Source organism: Psittacula echo (assembly GCF_963264785.1).
Source record: "Psittacula echo genome assembly, chromosome: 6".
NCBI lineage: Eukaryota > Metazoa > Chordata > Aves > Psittaciformes > Psittacidae > Psittacula > Psittacula echo.
The window spans coordinates 33,456,692-33,476,124 of NC_137743.1; the positions used below are offsets into that span (position 1 = coordinate 33,456,692).

At 38.8% G+C, this 19,433-nt stretch overlaps 1 protein-coding gene across 1 annotated transcript in view; it reads right to left on the minus strand.

Moving 5' to 3' along the window:
• Window positions 1–1,697: 1,697 nt before the first annotated feature.
• Window positions 1,698–19,433, minus strand: part of NCKAP5 (NCK associated protein 5) — a gene marked incomplete at its 3' end in the record, with an annotated part of 395,713 nt that continues 377,977 nt past the window's right edge. The window contains exon 19 of the mRNA XM_080620860.1: window positions 1,698–1,976. Coding sequence (XP_080476986.1) covers window positions 1,698–1,976 — 279 coding nt within the window. The remainder of the gene's footprint in view (window positions 1,977–19,433) is intronic.

Sequence of the window (19,433 nt, forward strand, 5' to 3'; positions counted from 1 at the left end):
GCCTCCCCTCGCCGCCTAACCGCGCTCTCGTCGTGTCACAGCCTCTTCTGCCAGCGAAGTAAACTGCTTTTTCGTTCTGAATTCCTCCGCATGAGTGAATCCTACCTGCACGCACGTTGTACGGGAGCAGGGAGGTTAGCTGAGCTGAACAGGGTACAGTCTCTACGCGGTCCTGTACGCACTCACTATGTGGTGCCGATGCCCGTCCAGTGCACCCCCACTCAGCTGTACCGACTGCATGTACCCCCTGCACTTAACCACAGCATCATGAAGTGGTTTGGGTTGGAAAGGACCTTAAAGATCGTGTTTCATCTAGTCACACCAACCCCTTCCAAAATCCCCTCTTCAGGCACACATATGCAAGAGAAATTTTATTTATGAAAGACGTCCCAATCAAAATTTCTTAAAAGTTGAAAAAGACAACGCAAGTTTATGGCAGAAATGACTTGAAATACAACAAATTGCACAAAATATCAACACTGATCATACAGCTCTTCAAAGATAACAGGCATGTGCTAAAGAAACTGTGGAGTCTAGAAATATCCCAAATATGTCTAGTTTACAGATTGCTGTACAAAAAGCAGTTATAAATACTTCACATCTAGAAAAAATACACAGAACCTTTGAAATAGACTTTCCCTTACATATAAACAACCTTTGTAGAAAAAGCCAAACACAGTTGATACAAGCCAATCCCCCTGCTCCTAGATATGTTTAAACTAGTATGGGTTAGCATCGACATCTTTTTGAAGTGTGCCACAAACAGGAGTTGGGTTTCATATATTAAAAATAATTTTAATGCATACAATGTAATTACGACCAAACAGGGACTAGGAAATATCACACAGTATGATACATTCGTCATTTGATGGGAAATGAGTACACAGGAGGTGGAAGCAGAGAAACTGTGTTACAGTCGGAAGTGAAGGGCGATTTATGCAGCTCTCATTCATACAAGACTCCTGGTGTGTCAGCAGTGAATTAGTCTGACCCTTGTCTTTCAGTTATATGTATGATTGATGAAGTCAATACCAGCAGCATCAGGCCTTTTAATCTATTAATTTTCTTGTCAAGTCAGAAGTCAAAACCCTCTCAAAATAAGACACCTGTTGTAAAATTGTAATAACTGAAATGCACATTTCCCTGGAACACCTGTATGGAATTGCACTAAAAATAAACAATAAAACGCGTTTTGTAAAAAGGAGTCCAAGAAAGGTCATTACAGACAATTTGGCAGACTCAAGTCTATGGTAATGCAGTGTTTCTACATACAGTTGAAAGACTAGAACAATTATAAATCTTTCTTAAAAAAATTACCAACTTTTCTTGTTAATATTAACATCAGTTTCCTTAAGTTAGTAATCTGCAATTACAGGAGCATAGCACCAATTTAATATTTATTGCTGTCATTTATCTCTACAAATATATTTTCCCAAAATACTTACAACTGTACAAATATTCACAAAAGTGCAAAATTCAGACTTTATTCTGTGTCACTGCTGTGTTTGGTGTCGAGTCTCGCGCACCACGATGACTGCTGTCTTGCCTGCCTTATTGCTGTGTGGTGGGAAGTCACAACACCCTGCCGTGAGCGCAGCGATTCCGAGGGAGAATTTTCAACAGCCGTCTCTTCTCCCCCCTCACTCCCCACTTGCCTTCAGCTGCGTTACGTGCTGCAGCCACGCAGGGAAGGGTCTCTAGACATCGTTTGAGCCTTGGCTGGTGCAAGAGGAGAAGCTATCATATAGAGAATCACTCAAGGATTCTAAATTGTCCACATCATGCCTTCCCGAACTACTTAAGGAAGCTGCTTCTTTCTTCCCATTTTCTTCCTTTTGTGCTTCAACCTTGTTCAGACAGTTCTTCTCTTTTTCTAATAAAAGTACATTATTGCTGTTAAATTTATTGAGAGACTCCAGGGAAATTTTAGATAATCCATTCTGGGAATCTTCTGTTTCTTCAGTTTGCTTCCATTTCTGTAATAAGTGAAGGAAATATTAGAAACATATTTCTTATAAAGTTATCCTACTGTACACCATTAATTACTGTCTTTCCCAAGTTCACAGGGTTAAAGTAAAAAGATTGTTAGATGCTTAAATATCTGTTATAACTAAATAGAATGTTAACATCCATTTTAGGAGAAATAGCTTTAATGATTCTGCTGAGACAAATAGGACTCCATTTACACAACAGTAAAGTGCTATTAATGTCTGAAGTAGCAGATCCTGGGTATGTGGATGTTAAGCGTCCCCAGCATCTTCACAGTAAGTTACATCTTCTCCTGTACAAATACTCTGGGAGGCATGTTTGAATGGGTATTTGTTTAAGTTGAGTTTGGAGTCTGCTAAAAAACCAAGGTGCATAGACATGTTCAGAGGGGAAAACAGCATTTTTCATAAATTACAGACACAAATGAAACGTGCTAGAGAGCTACCTCACATTTTGCATGGAGCAAGCCTATTGATTTCCACGGACCCAAACTCACTCTAACCAACAAGAAAGAAACAAGACAGGAAATTACACTCAACAGGGCCAATCCCCACAGACCAGAATCAATCAGATACCAGCCAAGCCTACTTGGAGAAGTGTTGTAATTCTGCAGGAACACCGGACGATGCATTAGCACATTATATTAAAAATGCACAGTAGGATTATACAAGAGTAATTTTATCCCTTTGGTAGCTACTGGTATTCTCAGTCAGTGATCTCCCCAAGGATTAGTTAGGGAATTGCGCAGGGAGCAGTTCAATAAAAATGACCTGCTGTTCATACACAGGATGTTTCAAAGTCTGCCTAACTAACTCCTCTTACAGATAATATTATCACTGAAGTATGAGATAACATTCAACATTTTACATTCAACATTCAACAACCTCTCGGAGAGATAAGAGTCAAGAATTCTGAGATATGCTGTCAGAGTGCAAGCCATTCCTCATTTTTGGTATTACCGTTAGATAGCAAAGACTGAATCAGTAAAGTGCTGCCAATCCAAGACAATATTTTGGCTTAGATAGAAAATGAAATGGTATTTTAAGCACACTGAAAATACAGTGCAGCCAGATGTATGGATTATGTGGATCATTACATATGCAGTTACAAAGGGTTGTTAGAATTTTTGGAAGAATCCAAGTTCCAGGTAGGTCCAATGTTGTGCATGCTGTGCTGCTTATCCTCAGAAATCTTGTGCTAGAAGAAGACAAATCACTACATAGTTTGATTGCTTGTTTTTATGGCTAGTTAGATAAAAATCAAAATGCCAGTTCGATGACTGTTTATGTTGTGATCTTGTCATATTTCATCAGCTAACAATGCCTGGATGAGTTTAGTATTTTTATCAAATGTTTCAAATGTTAAGCAAAGCAACAGGAGATGCTAAAGTCTTAGTAAATGAACATTTTCTGTTTGGTTCATTTATTAATCTTCAGTCTAAAAGGTTTTAGGAATCATTATGTTAGATTCTGATTTTAGATGACAAAACTCAAGACAGTTGAGGTCTTCAATATCTGTAATTAAAATGTTTCCTGAAAACACTTGGTAACAAAACAAAGACAAAGTTAGGGCCCTTTCACAGAAATTCTCCACAATTTCAGCTTAGAATGTTCCTCCCTTTGCCCTCATTTAAAATACTATGCACTATTCCTGAAACAGTTGTTTCACTTCTCTGTAGACCAGATGAGAAAATTCTCAGACACGGCATCAATACCATGCATATTACCACTTTTTTGCTCTTCAGAGTATTAAACCTGAAATACTTTATTGTATGACAGACTAAACGATTTTTTTTTGTGTATATTTTTACCACTTCACAGGGTTTTTTTAGATAAATTGAATATGGCTACTTAGCACAGTCTTGGGTTTGCAAGAAGTCAATATTGGTGTTAGTAAGGTCTACGATAAAACTTTCATTGATTCAAATGGAGCCAATTTCAACTATTGGGTAGGAGGAGCAGAGACATCTAGAGTATTTCCTGCACAGAGCAGTCCAGATGAAGTATGGAAATACGAGCAAGATCTTTGGCTGGCTGAAGAATAGATTTAAGCCAGTGCACAGACTGGAGTGAATTCAGCAGCATATTCTGCATATATGTAGTATCAATAATTTATTATACCCTTACAAGTACAACCTAGACTACAATCCTAGTTTAATCACACCCTAGTTTCTCATTTAATATAAGGCTAAGTTTATAAAATATATTAGGAAACTGCAGGGAGCAGAAGTATTCTCTACAAATTTTAAGCAAAATCATTGAATTGAATCAAATGAAACTGAACAGAAACCAGTGAAGAACACTGGCAAAAGGTACACAGAATATTGAACAGTACATCTATGATACATCAAGAATTAAAGAAAAAACTGATTTTAAAAGTTGTTGCAGCAATATTTATTACTGAAATAGAAAAATATCAGAAATAAGTTATGGATATTTCTTTGAAATACAGTTGTCCTTTTTAAACCATGACAAGATGTCTTCAATGCTCAGTTCCATCCTTATGTGAAAAATAATACATCTTTTCTTTAACACATTACTTCAATAGTATGCAAGTATGCAAAAGTAATGCTCGTGGGATGTGAACAGTAATACTTTATGTTTTTTTTCATTTGATGTAGGTGTAATGAATAATATATAATACAATACAAACTGTATTGTAATACAATACACTGGTTTAGGCCATTTATTGCTAATTTTATAGTCAGTTAAGAATGTGGGGTCATCTGGATGGGAATTCTGGTAGAGAATTAATATTCTAGAACTGTACTCAGATATCAGATGTACAATATGATCTTAGCTCGTGATTTTATTAGTAAAGCTGCACTAAAATCTGTTGGAACATGTCCACAGGAGGGTCACAAGGATGATCAGGGGACTGGAGCACCTCCCGTATGGAGACAGGCTGAGAAAGTTGGGGCTGTTCAGCCTGGAGAAGAGAAGGCTGTGTGGAGACCTCATAGCAGCCTTCTACGGCTGTATAGTGATAGGACACTACTAGACTGTAGTGATAGGACAAGGGGTAACGAGTTAAAACTCAAACAGGGGAAGTTTAGATTGGATATAAGGAAGAAATTCTTTACTGAGAGGGTGGTGAGGCACTGTAATGGGTTGCCCAAGGAAGTTGTGAATACTCCATCCCTGGTGGTGTTCAAGGCTGGGTTGGACAGAGCCTTGAGTGACATGGTTTAGTGGGAGATGTCCCTGCCCATGGCAGGGGGGTTGGAACTTGATGATCTTAAGGTCCTTTCCAACCCTAACTATTGTATGGTTCTATGATATCACATATGGAATAAAAATATATTTGTGGTTAGAAAGTTAAAATGTGATATTCTAGTCCTTGACACACAGAACACTCATTCAGAGACTGAGCTCCATAAGCAAAAATAAAGAAAACTTTAAGCAGAGAAATTAATGTAAGAATCTACATAATCAATAAATAATTTTCTCCCACAGTAACAAAATTATGTACCTTCCTAGAATTGAAAGGTCATTGATAATTTCTTTAAACTTGATGTGTCAAGATAAATGTTATCTGAATTCTTTATGATTTTTTTTCTCTGGTTACTCTAAATACAATTCAGAAAAAATTACTAAAGACTATTTATTTAAATTTATTCTTAAGTGTCTTACTTTTCATGGCAGTCACAACAGCTGCTAGATGAATCAAAAGACAAAACCAAAGAAACTATTATTAGAATTTGTTTGATAAATTGTGTCTGCGGTTAGGTAATGCCTTTAGTTTTGTTCATGTACATTTGTTACTGACCAGCAGAGGCACAGATCTAACAAAGAACAAGGGTTTAGCCCGAAGATGCTAGTATTGTGCCTTTTAAAGTAATTAGTTCATTAATGCATTTGAGAGCCACACTAATGTGAATCAGTAGGTCTTCCTGCAGATAGGAACGTTTGGCAGTGGATCAGATGGGTTTTATATGCTTGAGAACTGGGTGAGATTTGCTAATAGTGTAGAGTGCAGCTAACCTCCAAGTCATGGATTCCAGTCTGATCTTTCCTGTATTAGTAGTGACTCTCTGCATAATAAACAGGTGGGTTTATCATCACAGGAAACAAAAAAAAAAGGACTTGGTGATGTTGTTCAGCGTTGCTGGAAGAGCTAAGATGGAAACAACAGTATGTGCTTGCTCTCAGATGGGATTTATCTTAGAAGTATACTCATAGCCATTTCAGCTGTTGACTTTGCTGCTGATTATTCTGCTTCTGCTCTATGAATAAAGACAGTGTTTGCTGTGTTCGGTGTGGTCAATATAAACTTAAGGGAAATGGTAAAAACATGTCACAGGTTTTGGTCTAAAGGAGAAAAAAAGGCACAGTGCAGAAAAGGACTGTGATTTTCACAGTGCCTCTGTAAAAGCATTGGCCCATCATTGTAAAGCAGATCCATGAATAACTTGTTTTACTTATTCTAACTATATTTTTGTATAGAAAATACATACTGTTATAGCCTTAGGGTATAGGAAGCATTTGTTGTTCTACTTTGTTGTAAGTGGAGAGCTTCTGACCACTGGAGTTTCTTAGCTAGTCAGTATGAGGTGCTTTATGCCACCTGAGAGGAAGGACTATTCGTCAGAAGAGAAACCCTATCTGACAGAATATAGATGTTAATCACGAGTCACATCACTTTGAAATAAATCCATGAGTCATGAATCAGAATAATGTTTCCTTGTTGGCAACATCCTAAAGGGAATAACTAAAACCCATTAGTGATATAATAAAATCTGGCATGTCACTTCAAGCACAGCAAATTATGAAAACAAAACTAGCCTGCAGTTACACTGATACATTATAAATAGGTGTTATTTCTACATTAATACATCAAATTAGATTTTTTAAAAAACTTTAAAAATGAGAGGTTACATGTGGGTAGAATGCATTTTCAGCGCTGCCTGATCGAAGACCAGTGACAACTGTAGCTGTTGTGAATGGCAGAAGGGCTCTGCAGGTCTAACAGGAAGGAGCAGGGAAAGATGGGCTGGTTCACGGTACAGAGGACCACACAGTTGACAGGCAGAAAGGGATGCAACAGCAAGTCCAGTTTTTCTGTATGGTAACCCCTGATTGCCTGGAGGTCAGGCTGTGCTTATAAGGCATGTCAGAGCCCAGAATTAGCAATGAACCATTCTGCAGGATAAATGTATTTTCCAGCTGCCTAAGTTTAGTTAACCAGCACTTTAAAGGGCTCAGAATCAGTTACACACAAGAATAAAATGAACTTTATTTATGTCTCTCATGCACTGGGCAATTTAGTTTTTAGATTAACACAAAAGCAGGAAGGGCATTGCTTCAAGTGAAGTATAACTGCAAAACACTATTGGATAAACCCAACTAAATTGCTATGAGAATTAAATATAGATCAACAGAATCGATACTTAATTGTATAACTCAAGGTCTTTCATTTCAGATCTGATCTCTAATAGGAGATACAAAGTATGTGCACTTTTTATTTTTTTAGTTATTATTTAAAACTTTACTGTGAAGGAAAAAGATTTTCTAGATTTTTACCTTTTTAAAAACTGTTTGGTACTTTGTCTGCATATGTTCAAGTGAAACTTGATCCCACAGTGCCACTGTTTCTTATTTGAAATTCAGAGTTTTACCGATTTAGATATCCTCTAGTCCTATAATTGCTTTGTATTTATGACACAATGGGTCTAAGTGGGATATGCAGTTGCAGCATTTCATAGGTTGCTCATATATAACCCATTTAGCGGAACATTTTTAATATGTTCACAGCTTCTTGTAAAACAGATAGAGAGTAGTATTCTGATCAGAGACATACCAGTGTAATCAGAAATAAATTCTCACTGTATTCAGTGGTGTAACACAACCAGTTTGCAAGCAGAAAGGTGTAACATGAAAAGGGTTAGTTTTGAACTACCAAAGGTAGTAGCTTTCTAATAGCTAGTCGGGACAGAATGCAATGGTGGACTCTCAGTGGAAAGTGAGTACTCTCTAGATCTCATTTAACATCAGGTGGATAGGTAACACTCTGCATTAAAAATAGTTGTACAGTCACATCCAGGAAACTACAGAGGTGAAAGCTGTAACTGTGTGACCTTTGCTATATTACAGCTGAGCTAAAAATGTGATGTTTGAACTTCTTTCTCTTTAAAGCATAGCCTTAAATAATAAGATAAGCGCTGCTCTCCCTTGTCATAAGCTTTCATCTATTTTTTGGACTGACAGTAAAATAATTTTTTAAATAATGAGCCCCTTTTCCTTTTTCTATTTGAGCAGAAATCCCATTAATATTTTGCTGTAGCAGACAATAACATTCTCAAAGATGCACCGTTAGTTTTTCAAAATAAACAGTGAGTGCTAGTTTCTTTTCTTGGGGGAAAAAATACATTGATACGGATTATTTTTAAGTTCATTAGTCTGTTCATCAGTTTCTAGAAGGCCATATATACCTAGGTACATGTCATCCACTTCTGGCATTATGGGTAATACAGTAATGACAACAGAACCAATGCTTGCCTACTGCATTTAAGAGTATAACAATCTACAAATATATTTTAGTATTGCAAGGACAGCATTTCTGAGGATCCTGAATTGTAAGTAAATTACCTTAGAGGAAATAAAGCTGATTAGCGTGAACTGTGTATGCTTCATAGCTGCAGATCTGGACAAAACAGCCATTGCTTAATGAATAGGTGACTGAGGAATTGAGACTTACATTGTCTATTCCTTGAATTCTTATGTGGTTTAGGAGATAAAAGGTAGTTTAGTGAATTAAGCCTTATGCTTTCAGAAGCATAGTTTTAATAAAATGACGAAATGACTTGGTACATTCAGGATTCTAATGCCAAGAATATCATCCTCATAATTTACTAAGTATATGATTATTTTGTTGATATGACTAGACTGTTTGACCCGAGTAGGTATATACCAACCCTTTTAGAAGTTTTCCTAGTTTAATAAACTAGTATTTTCAGGCCCTAGTTTCAAGGTTTGGCAAATGTAGCTTTTTACCTTCAGCTCAGTTCTGAACTGAATGCCACAAATGTGGTTGTTTTCTCATAGTGCCTCAGAATGGCCACTGGCTGCATTAACTGTGCATGGACAAAGTTTATTTAAAATGGAGTAAGAAAATACAATTCTAAGTGGCAACATCTTGGAAAATGGTCACAATGCTCAATCAAGTGTGTTGAGGGGATTTATTAAAAAGAAAACAAATTAAACACCAGTACTTTCCCCAGAAGGTAATAGAATCATAGAATCATAGAATAGTTAGGGTTGGAAAGGACCTTAAGATCATCAAGTTCCAACCCCCTGCCATGGGCAGGGACACCTCACACTAAACCATGTCACCCAAGGCCTCATGCAACCTGGCCTTGAACACCGCCAAGGATGGAGCATTCACAACCTCCCTGGGCAACCCATTCCAGTGCCTCACCACCCTCTCAGTAAAGAATTTCTTCCTCATATCCAATCTAAACTTCCCCTGTTTAAGTTTGAACCCATTACCCCTTATCCTGTCACTACAGTCCCTGATGAATAGTCCCTCCCCAGCATCATTGTAGGCCCCCTTCAGATACTGGAAGGCTGCTATGAGGTCTCCACGCAGCCTTCTCTTCTCCAGGCTGAACAGCCCCAACTTTCTCAGCCTGTCTCCATACGGGAGGTGCTCCAGTCCCCTGATCATCCTCGTGGCCCTCCTCTGGACTTGTTCCAACAGTTCCATGTCCTTCTTATGTTGAGGACACCAGAACTGCACACAATACTCCAAGTGAGGTCTCACGAGAGCAGAGTAGAGGGGCAGGATCACCTCCTTCGACCTGCTGGTCACTCTCCTTTTGATGCAGCCCAGGATACAGTTGGCTTTCTGGGCTGCGAGCGCACACTGAAGCCGCCTCATGTTCATTTTCTCATTGACCAACCCCCCCAAGTCCTTCTCCTCAGGGCTGCTCTGAATCTCTTCTCTGCCCAACCTGTAGCTGTGCCTGGGATTGCTCCGACCCAGGTGTAGGACCTTGCACTTGGCATGGTTAAACTTCATAAGGTTGGCATCAGCCCACCTCACAAGTGTGTCAAGGTCCCTCTGGATGGCATCCCTTCCCTCCGGCGTATCAACCGAACCACACAGCTTGGTGTCATCGGCAAACTTGCTGAGGGCGCACTCAATCCCACTGTCCATGTCACCGACAAAGATGTTGAACAAGACCGGTCCCAACACCAATCCCTGAGAGACACCACTCGTTACTGGTCTCCAGCTGGACATCGAGCCATTGACCACAAGTCTTTGCGTGCAGCCATCCAGCCAGTTCTTTATCCACCAAAAGGATATCATCTTTTGTAAAGCAGCGCCTTGCATTGGCAGAATCACCAGTTTTGCTTCAGAGGGAATCTACCCACTACAAGCCATGCTTACTGCAATCAGAGGCTCACCAGAAGGCATTAAGGAAGAAATGTCCATGGTGAGAAAGGAAGCTGATACTCAGTTTTTAGAACCTGACAGACTGAAAATGAACAAGACATGCATAGGATACACTTACTTTTCAGAGATCCTTTTCACTTTACTTGTAGAGGCAGTTAAATAACAAAATTGTTTCTAGTGACTGGAGAAAAATCACAGTGAAAAAAAACTTACACTGAAAGATAAAGCTGCTGACAAAGTTACTGAACCTGACTTAACCATCTGAAGTTCAGAACTATTTCTTGACAGAATTATGTTGAAAGTTACTATGCCAGTGATAAGCTACTGAATGGTACTGGAACTGTGCAGTCTTAAGTAATTTCACCATTTCAGTCTTCATCAGACTGTATTTCACCATGCAGCATTTAAATATACAGAGGTTTGTCCTACTGAATGAAAGTAGTTGTCCTTACCTTGATGGAAGCATGACTGATTGTTTCAGTAAAGAAGAAGCTTTATAAAAAAGGGGCTACAATTTTATCCTAGATTAGAGGTTTAGAGGACTTTTTTTTTAATTGGTATACTTAGAACTGCATCAAGAAGGGGAAAAAAATAAAGATTTTTCAAATCTAAAAAAAAATACAGTCCTTAAAGAGACATATTTTATCCTACATTTTGACTGAAGCAAAAATTCCTCTCAAACTCAGTAAACGCAGGATCATACTCATACAACATACAATCTCACTGACATTTGCAGTAATCAGGGTCATTTTCTGTATAGCTGGACTATTCCCAGACTACTGTTCCTAAGTATCAGCTATGTTCTTACCCCTCTTCATCTTCCACCTTTGGCTTTTTTTATTTTGGTAATTACAAAGACACTTATCCTCTCACTCTGTAGTGATGTCTCAGTTCCTGGGCTGTAACGTCTGTATGTCAGTCACCCAGTATACCGATGGAAAATGGAATTGCACTTCAAGAATGTACTGCAAATGGTAATTTGTAGTGGGTAATGATTTTCCACACTAGTAATCCTCTCTTTGGAGTACCAGACTAGAATCACTTCAGGTTAACCTGTGACTATCCAAGGTACATCAGCTGATCTAAGGGCAAAAAGACAGAAGGAGATGATATACAAGGACCAACATTATGTAGCTGCACCAAGAGCAAATCAGCAATATGAAGAAACCATGTAGAAATAATTCTCTGAGCTGCGAAAACTGGCTTGTTGTATGCACTAAGAAGGCTGCGCTGTCTGCAGCCCTCTTTGTGCATAAAACACTAAGGCTGTCTGCAGGGGCATTAGAAGAGTATGAATCTTTGCTGAAAGACTTGCAGAGGAAAGAAAGGGAATGTGCCTTCTTACAAGTTTTAAAGATGATTCATAAAGGTAATTTAAACATCAGAGTAAGCTCCACAGCAAATGGTGTTCTCATTTTTAGCCTCTGAGGAGAAAAGTTGGGAAGAGACAAAGAATCTTTCCAGACCCATCAGTCCACCTCTGTGTGACTCCACATTTAGCTGCTATGGAGGGAGCCTCCTCCATGTTTTGCATACATGTTTTGCATACACAGTGCACACACATCAGAATGATACCTCTTCCAAGCTCTCACCAAGCAGAAATACAGAGGTGATAATTTTCACATTTGGAAGCAAGATCTTCTTTATTCTTAAAAAAAATCTGAATTAGCAATCTTAAACCCCACTCCAAGAAAACAGTTTATTTTAGGAGCCTAAAGTAATTTTCCTTTCCACTCTGGATATGGATGTGGGGATGTGGATGGACAATCATGTCACATATTGCACTGGTAGGGGCTCCTGGAGGCAGCAGAGGATGAGGCTGTAGCCCAAGCTTCCTTCTCAGTAAACCTGTTGCAGCCTGAACTATGTGCATACTGTTTTCTGACATTTCTGTGCAATGAGACTATGACAGTTCCTTTGAAATCAGAGAAGACTGGGACAGGATAGATGCAAATAGTGATGCTGGTTATGTGACTGCACTTGCCACCTCTTCAGCTGACATTATGATCTGCACAGTTTTCAGTACTCATTCACGCGAAGCACGAATTGCAGAATGGAAACCTCTTTGTAAGTTCATCTGCATCAAATCCTATGTAACGGTACAGTTATTTACATGTACTTTCTAAATTTATGCAAACAATTTATCTTTGCTGTAGGGGAGAATATTTTGAGGGGCAGAAGCACAACATGCACAAGAATCTGAGCGGGAATTTCAGATAATTTCAGGCTGCAGAACCAAATTAAAGCAGAAGGATAAATCCTCTCGCAATTTTTAGTTCATTTCAGTGCACCAAGTTGTATCAATAAACAGCCTTTAGTATAAGTCAGCTAGAAAATAAATGCTATGAAGGATGTTCCATTTTATGTCCTTTGAATTCGATTAGTGATTAGTCTTGGTGGTTAAGCCACATGGGAACAGTAACTGAGGTTTCTCTACTACGGTTCTGTAACAACTGGAAAACACTGTTGGCTCATGTCTTATACCATGATGGGATAGTAACCTAAAATCTAATTAATCTATGAATGAATTATGGTTCTAGAAACGTACTATATTATAATCAATTTTAAGTGAGTTCCTAACAGAAGATAAGATGAAGAAAAAGCTGTAAAATTACCAGAGGTTGATAAATTCTGTTTACTATGACTGATGATTTTTATGGAGGATAATTTTACAATCCATCAAACTTTTGTCAGTTCAAGAATCATGCTGCCAAACGTATGCAGTAAATTAATTTTTAAATTTACATACTTATTAAAAATCTTATTGAAAACAGCAGGAAGTAAGCCTTGCTTGAATAATAAAATAACTTGTTATTCTACTGGAAAGAAAACAAACAAACAAAACTCAACCAAATTTCTATTAAGATGATTTTACAGTAGGGCAGTAATTATAAACAGCTACATGAATTAGTTAACCAAACAATGTATTAAATAGCCAACCTCAAATTAATGAAGAATTAAAAAAAAACCCTTGGAAGATAATAAATTAAAAAATGTAATTTAAAAGCTGAGAAATTCATGGCTGACTTTTGGATGTGCTTGAGGACATATTAACTCAGGCCCATTGGCATGAGCTCCTGGATTCCTTCTGGAAGCATGGGGAGCTGCAGGTGTTTGCCTATGTGGCTTCCCCACTCAGGGTGCTGAAGAGGAAAGGAGTGTTAGCAATCTTCGTGTGCATATGGCCACAAGAATGAGCCCAGTGTGATGTGCTGAGCCCAGTGTGATGTGCTGCTGGCTCAGAAAATCATTCTGTGACACAAGTCTGTTTATTCTCACAGAAGCTCACTGCAAGAAGGTGTTACAGCTGCACCCTAGGTACTCCTGCTAAAAGCTGAACATGAACCATAGAAATATCTGCTGAACAAGCAAATAAACAGAAACAAGAAAGGAGAAAAGGCTATATCAGCACCAGTGTGGCAGCAGGGCCAGGGCAGCGACTGTCCTCCTGTGCTGGGCACTGGTGAGGCTGCACCTCGAATCCTGTGTTCAGTTCTGGGCCTCTCACAAGAGAGACATTGAGGTGCTGGAGTGGGGCCAGAAAAGGGCAATGGAGCTGGTGCAGGGCCTGGAGCACAGGTGTGATGGGGAACGGCTGAGGGACCTGGGGGGTTTAGTCTGGAGAAGAGAAGGCTCAGGCGGGACCTTATTGCTCTCTACAACTGCCTGACAGGAGGTTGCAGTGAGGTGGGGTTGGTCTCTGCTCCCAAGGAACAAGTGACAGAACAAGAAGAAACAGCCTCAAGCTGCACCAGGGGACTCAGTGACATGGGTTAGTGGTGGCCTTGGCAGTGCTGGGGAATGGTTGGCCTGGATGATCTTAAAGGTCTTTTCCAACCTGGTTGATTCCATGATATATGCATATTTAAAGCATATCATATTATAAAACTACAGCACATGGTAGGAGGTGGCATTATCACAAGGAAAGCAAGAACTACTTTCCCATCACTTACACAAGGAAGGAAGCATGGTGATATGACTTGAGGCAAATAAGGCACCTTAGAGACCAGCCCAGCAGAGTTCTTGGCTGTGTCTACTTGCAAGGCCGAATTTCAGTGTTACCTATCAGTTATATTACAAAGATTTTTCTGCTTCATCTTTGATGAAGCACCTTTTCTGCTTCACCTAACTCCACCACTGTGATTCCTGTACTGTCCATATGCCACAGACAAGCTTCTGGTATCAATAAAGCAGTGGAGCCAGGCCTCATGTCCTCTTGGTTCCTTCCCTGGTCTCATCTTCCCAATTGCTGCAGTTTTCTTTGTCCACTACTACCGCTGGGACCAGCCATTCACACTCTTAAAATATGTACTTTATGTATATAAAATAGGTAAGCCATCCTGCCTGCATCCATCAGAAACAAGACTTGCGTAATATTAACAATTCTGCTTCCTCCCTCAGCCCTCTCACTTGTCTCATGAGAGTCCAGGGCCAAGGAACAGGCCCTCTTATTTGATTTATGGATTACGTAGTATCTGGTGTGTGTTCAAATACTGCATTATGCCTGCTATCAGCGAATACATGTTTCAGGATGTCTGCCACCATTACGAGGAGAAAGCGCTATGCCTGTGCTAGTGGTGACAATACAAAGAACGGAAACAGGACAACATTGGATTTAATAATTTAGTCAGTGGACTAAAATATATCTTGATGGAAATAAAAAAAAAATAAAGAATATTGTAACTGATCTCATGTTTACCAGGCAACTCAAGAATACAGTCCTGGGCTGTGGCTTGGTAACTATGTGAATTAATTCAAAAGGAAATGGGAGAAACAGGGCTACATGCAGGGAACAGGCAATTCATATCACAAATGCAGATTGTAGATGACAGTCCTTTGCCCAGCTCTAAAGGACAATCAAAAAGAAACATTGTGAATTAAGCAGAGTAATGCTGGGCACCAAGATGGCCACTGCTGAAGATGCATATGGAAGTTCCTAGAGCCGGGAGATTTATGAAGTGTTCAACTTGCCTCCTCACAAAATTAAATCAGTGATACACATCACATTCTGATTAACACACATATCATTTGGCTGTGATCCAAGGAGAATTTTAGTTAATTTATAGGGTTAGATTTGTTTGCTTCATCTTTTAGACACAAGTACATCTGTTCCTGGTCATGAGAATCTCTATTCTGCTTTGTGGTTCAGCCAGGCATACGGAGCATCTCTCACTTGGATCTGGTAGGAGGCATTAGTGGTTGAAAACTTTCTGTAAAGGGGTCACAGCCTTGAAACAGAAAGGGGTCAAAGGACAAGTGTGCTGGACAGACGTTTGACTTTACATCTTTGCCTTTTTTAGGTACCAGCAAGGTTGAGGTAAGCAGCTAACAAGATGTGAAAGGCTGGTAAACATTTGTGCTGAGTCCACCTAGGCTATGAAAGTACCTGCTTTGAATATGAGGTATTACTTTGACAAGGCTTTGTCAGAGAAAGGAAACACAGTGAAAATACATATTGGGAAGCCCATTTCTCTGGGGTCTATTTGGCTGTGAGAAAACCTTTGTTGGGAATGATCAAAGAAGGAATTCAGTGTGAGAAACCAGGACAGGCTCCTGTTCTCACTATGGGATTCCTGCAGTGACACAATAATGCAGTATTTTTTGCACTGGTTTTGCTACAATTGGGTATAAATAAAGAAACGTGTATATGAAGTGCTAACCAGCCACAGGAATCGATTTGTGGACAAAGGCTTTAGAAGATTTACTGACCTTAGCAAGACAGAAGTGTTGCAGTATTAATGCTGCAAACTGTTGTGAGATACTAGCAATACAGAACATGTTCCTATGCCTAAAATACAGATTAGAAGATTATTAATATAATAGGCCACTAGGAGGACTAAAATACAACTGGAATTCACACAGACACACAAAACTCACGTAAAACTAATATGCACTCATTTTCTGAATGGCCAAAGGTGATACAAAACAGGATATCTGGATAAAAATACAGAATAAAGCAACTCCCAGGCCCCACTAGTGAATGAATAATTTGAAAAGTATTGCTGAAAATGAAGAAGCATTTGACATTTACTAGAATACAAAAAAAATATTGGAAGTGTTGATTTCTTCGATATTTTAGATTATTCAGGATTAAAATACTTGTAAGTATGGATTAAAAATTTCCTCTGTGCACAGACATTGTTAGGAGCCTTGTATGGACAGCCAGACTGCTGAAGGCGGTAGGTATAGTTCTGCTTATGGAAAACTATTTGCAGGATCCAGGTGTGAATTTGCTTCTGACATTCTGAAAATTCCTCAGCAAAGGGACGATGTGTTTGTGGTTTTAGCCTTTGTAATGCAAGATCCCATCTTGGGTAAGAATGCTTGATGAGAATATTAAGTGATAATGATTATTTGCCTAGCTTTGCTGTGGGGCCTTCAAAGCCCTCAAAGCAGCCTGCTCACAGTACTGGATTAAATTCCAAATGCAGCTGGAAGGTATTATTTATATTCTTTATTTAAAAATGGTGAATTTAATAGAAAAAGAGGTTTAGCAATTTGGACAGTCAGCCAGAACCTCATCCTGATCTCCAGCCCTGCACTCCAAACTGCTAAGCTTTTTGTCACTATTTGAATTTTTTTTTGTTTCTTTTTTTTTTGCAGGCAAAAAATTCATCATGGAACAACAGAGGCCTGTATTGTCCTCCCTAGAGACCATCTGAAGTGCTCTTCAACATACAGGACCTGGCATTTATCCAGTGTATGTGGTAGTTAATCAAATGTTTTGCACTGACTTCAGTAGACTTTGGATCAGACTCCTGATGCATTAGAGAGATGAATTATTTAACTTACTGAGTTCCCCTAGAAACAAAACATTGAGCTGCAAACAAAGCTAACAAACACCAAATGGGATACCATCTGCTGCAATGAGCAGAACATGACCAGTTTCCCCTATGCTTGAGATTCTTCCAAAATACAATCTGACATAGGTTTGTTGAACTCCCAACTGTCTTACAAAATTGGCTTAGCACAGGTTAGCAAATGCTAATGCCACCAGCAACAGCAAGTCAGACTCTGATGTATCAATTTGAGTTCTCTATGATTTTATTTCTATTGGACTGCCTGGTGTAAAAGCTCAAGGGTTTTCTGCTATCCAGAGCCTATGGAGCCTATAGATATGCGTCTGTTCATGCCCTGTGTCGTAGGGCCAGCGGACACTGAGTAGTTTCTGCCCTTGAGTAAATCTGAATGGTAATTATCTATATAATGATGCCTTCATAAATCTGTATTCTTCTATCTTTTGACATCCAGATGCCCTGACTGACTGACTTCTAAAGAGACAGGATATGGAGGCAAAAGAAGCTCCATCTCCCACAGGAATGACAGGAGATACCTGAAATCACAAGTCCAGAGCATTCCCTACTTGGTATCGAAGTTTTTGGCTGTGCTGGAGAATATATGGGTTCCCAAACACTTTCACAGGAACAGAAGGACACTGCTAAGCTAAATGCAGTGTGTGATACTAGTAGATACCATCAGTATTAGACCCCTTTCCATTTAAAAATCATACTAAGCAACCAAATAGTTTTTATGTAATGTGAGGAAAAAAACTAACAGCATTTGCCTTGTAAAACATGACAAGAAGGTGTCTTCATACCTAAATTTGCTGCATAGCCAGGCACTTCATCTTCTATTATTGTCACTACAAGTGATGAAACTACCACAAGCAAACAGAACCTCTAAAGGCTATTTAGTCTTCAGCAGTTAACCAGAAAGGCTACAGCTCTCCATATCATGCAGCTTTTAGATGGTGACTGCTGTTCTTTGGCTTGCTCTGCTGCATCTGTTTTCATTGCTGTGCTATTAATGATGTTGTAATACAGATTCCATGATTTTACAATGGATTTCATTTATAGAAATCTTATATTACAAATGTTGAACTCTCTGGTACCCTGGCTTGTTATAGTGGTTCTCAGAAACATGAAAAGAAGTATGATGTTCCAGTAAGAGTAATAATAAAAATACCCTGTAAAATGATACAAATGGAAATATTAGCATTTTTTAGTTCTCATACACTAATGTTATGAAAAATACAATAAAGAAATGGGTTTAAAAATACAGAAAGTTTCATTATTACATGATCTTAATGTTGTAGGACCAGATGGAAAAATACACATTATTTGGCCTTCCTTTTAACTCAGGGGAAAATGTCTGCTGATGTTCCATGACATTCCCCACAGAGCCAAGGCACAGAAGTGGGATGCTACAGATCAAAATTCTGCCAGATAGGGAAAGAATATCTAAACCGATTTTTGAGCACCTATATAAATACCATGATTTTCACAGGATCCAAATATATGTATCTGTTGGAGACACCAGCAAAAGCTGCAGATTTCTAGCACCTTTGAAAACTGGGCAGCTGAAGTGTCTAAATACGAATTTAGGCACAGCTATTAGGAAATGAAGCTTTAAAAAAAATGGCCTATAGTTTTAGTAATTAGGGGCCACAAACAAGACTCTCCAGTTAGGCTATGCAGGGCAACGTAATTCTTGCCACCATGATCAGGAAGCTAACTGCTCAGCTACTTCTGTTCCTCAGTTTCAGGCATTGTCTGAAAAGCTCCTACATTTCAAACCTACTTTGTATCTTAGTACATGTGCTAACAACAAGTTTCCCAATCTGGTAACTTTTCTGCAGATACAGTCTCTTGGTAAAGTTTAGACATTCCTGTTCTAAGACATATCATAGGCTATTACTGCATGGTTAACATTTTAATTTCATAATGCTCATCAGGATAATATATTCATATTTAATTTCTTCATTCCCACCCACTTCATTCTTCATCCACCCAAATCCATCTGAGGTCTTGTTTTACGTTATGCTTTACAGAGCATTCATTCAATAACCCATAGGATACGTGAATATGTAATAAGATATCGGAAAAATAACTTTTAAATGTTTGGCAATTATTCAGATAATTATTCAAATAATCACTTAGGGTTTTATTTGCTGAGAATAACACTAGAGTAGTTAAGGGAAGTTCTTAAGGCTTTTTATAGTATGCAAAAGTCTTAGTGACTTCTATCAATGATCAAAGAATGGAGTA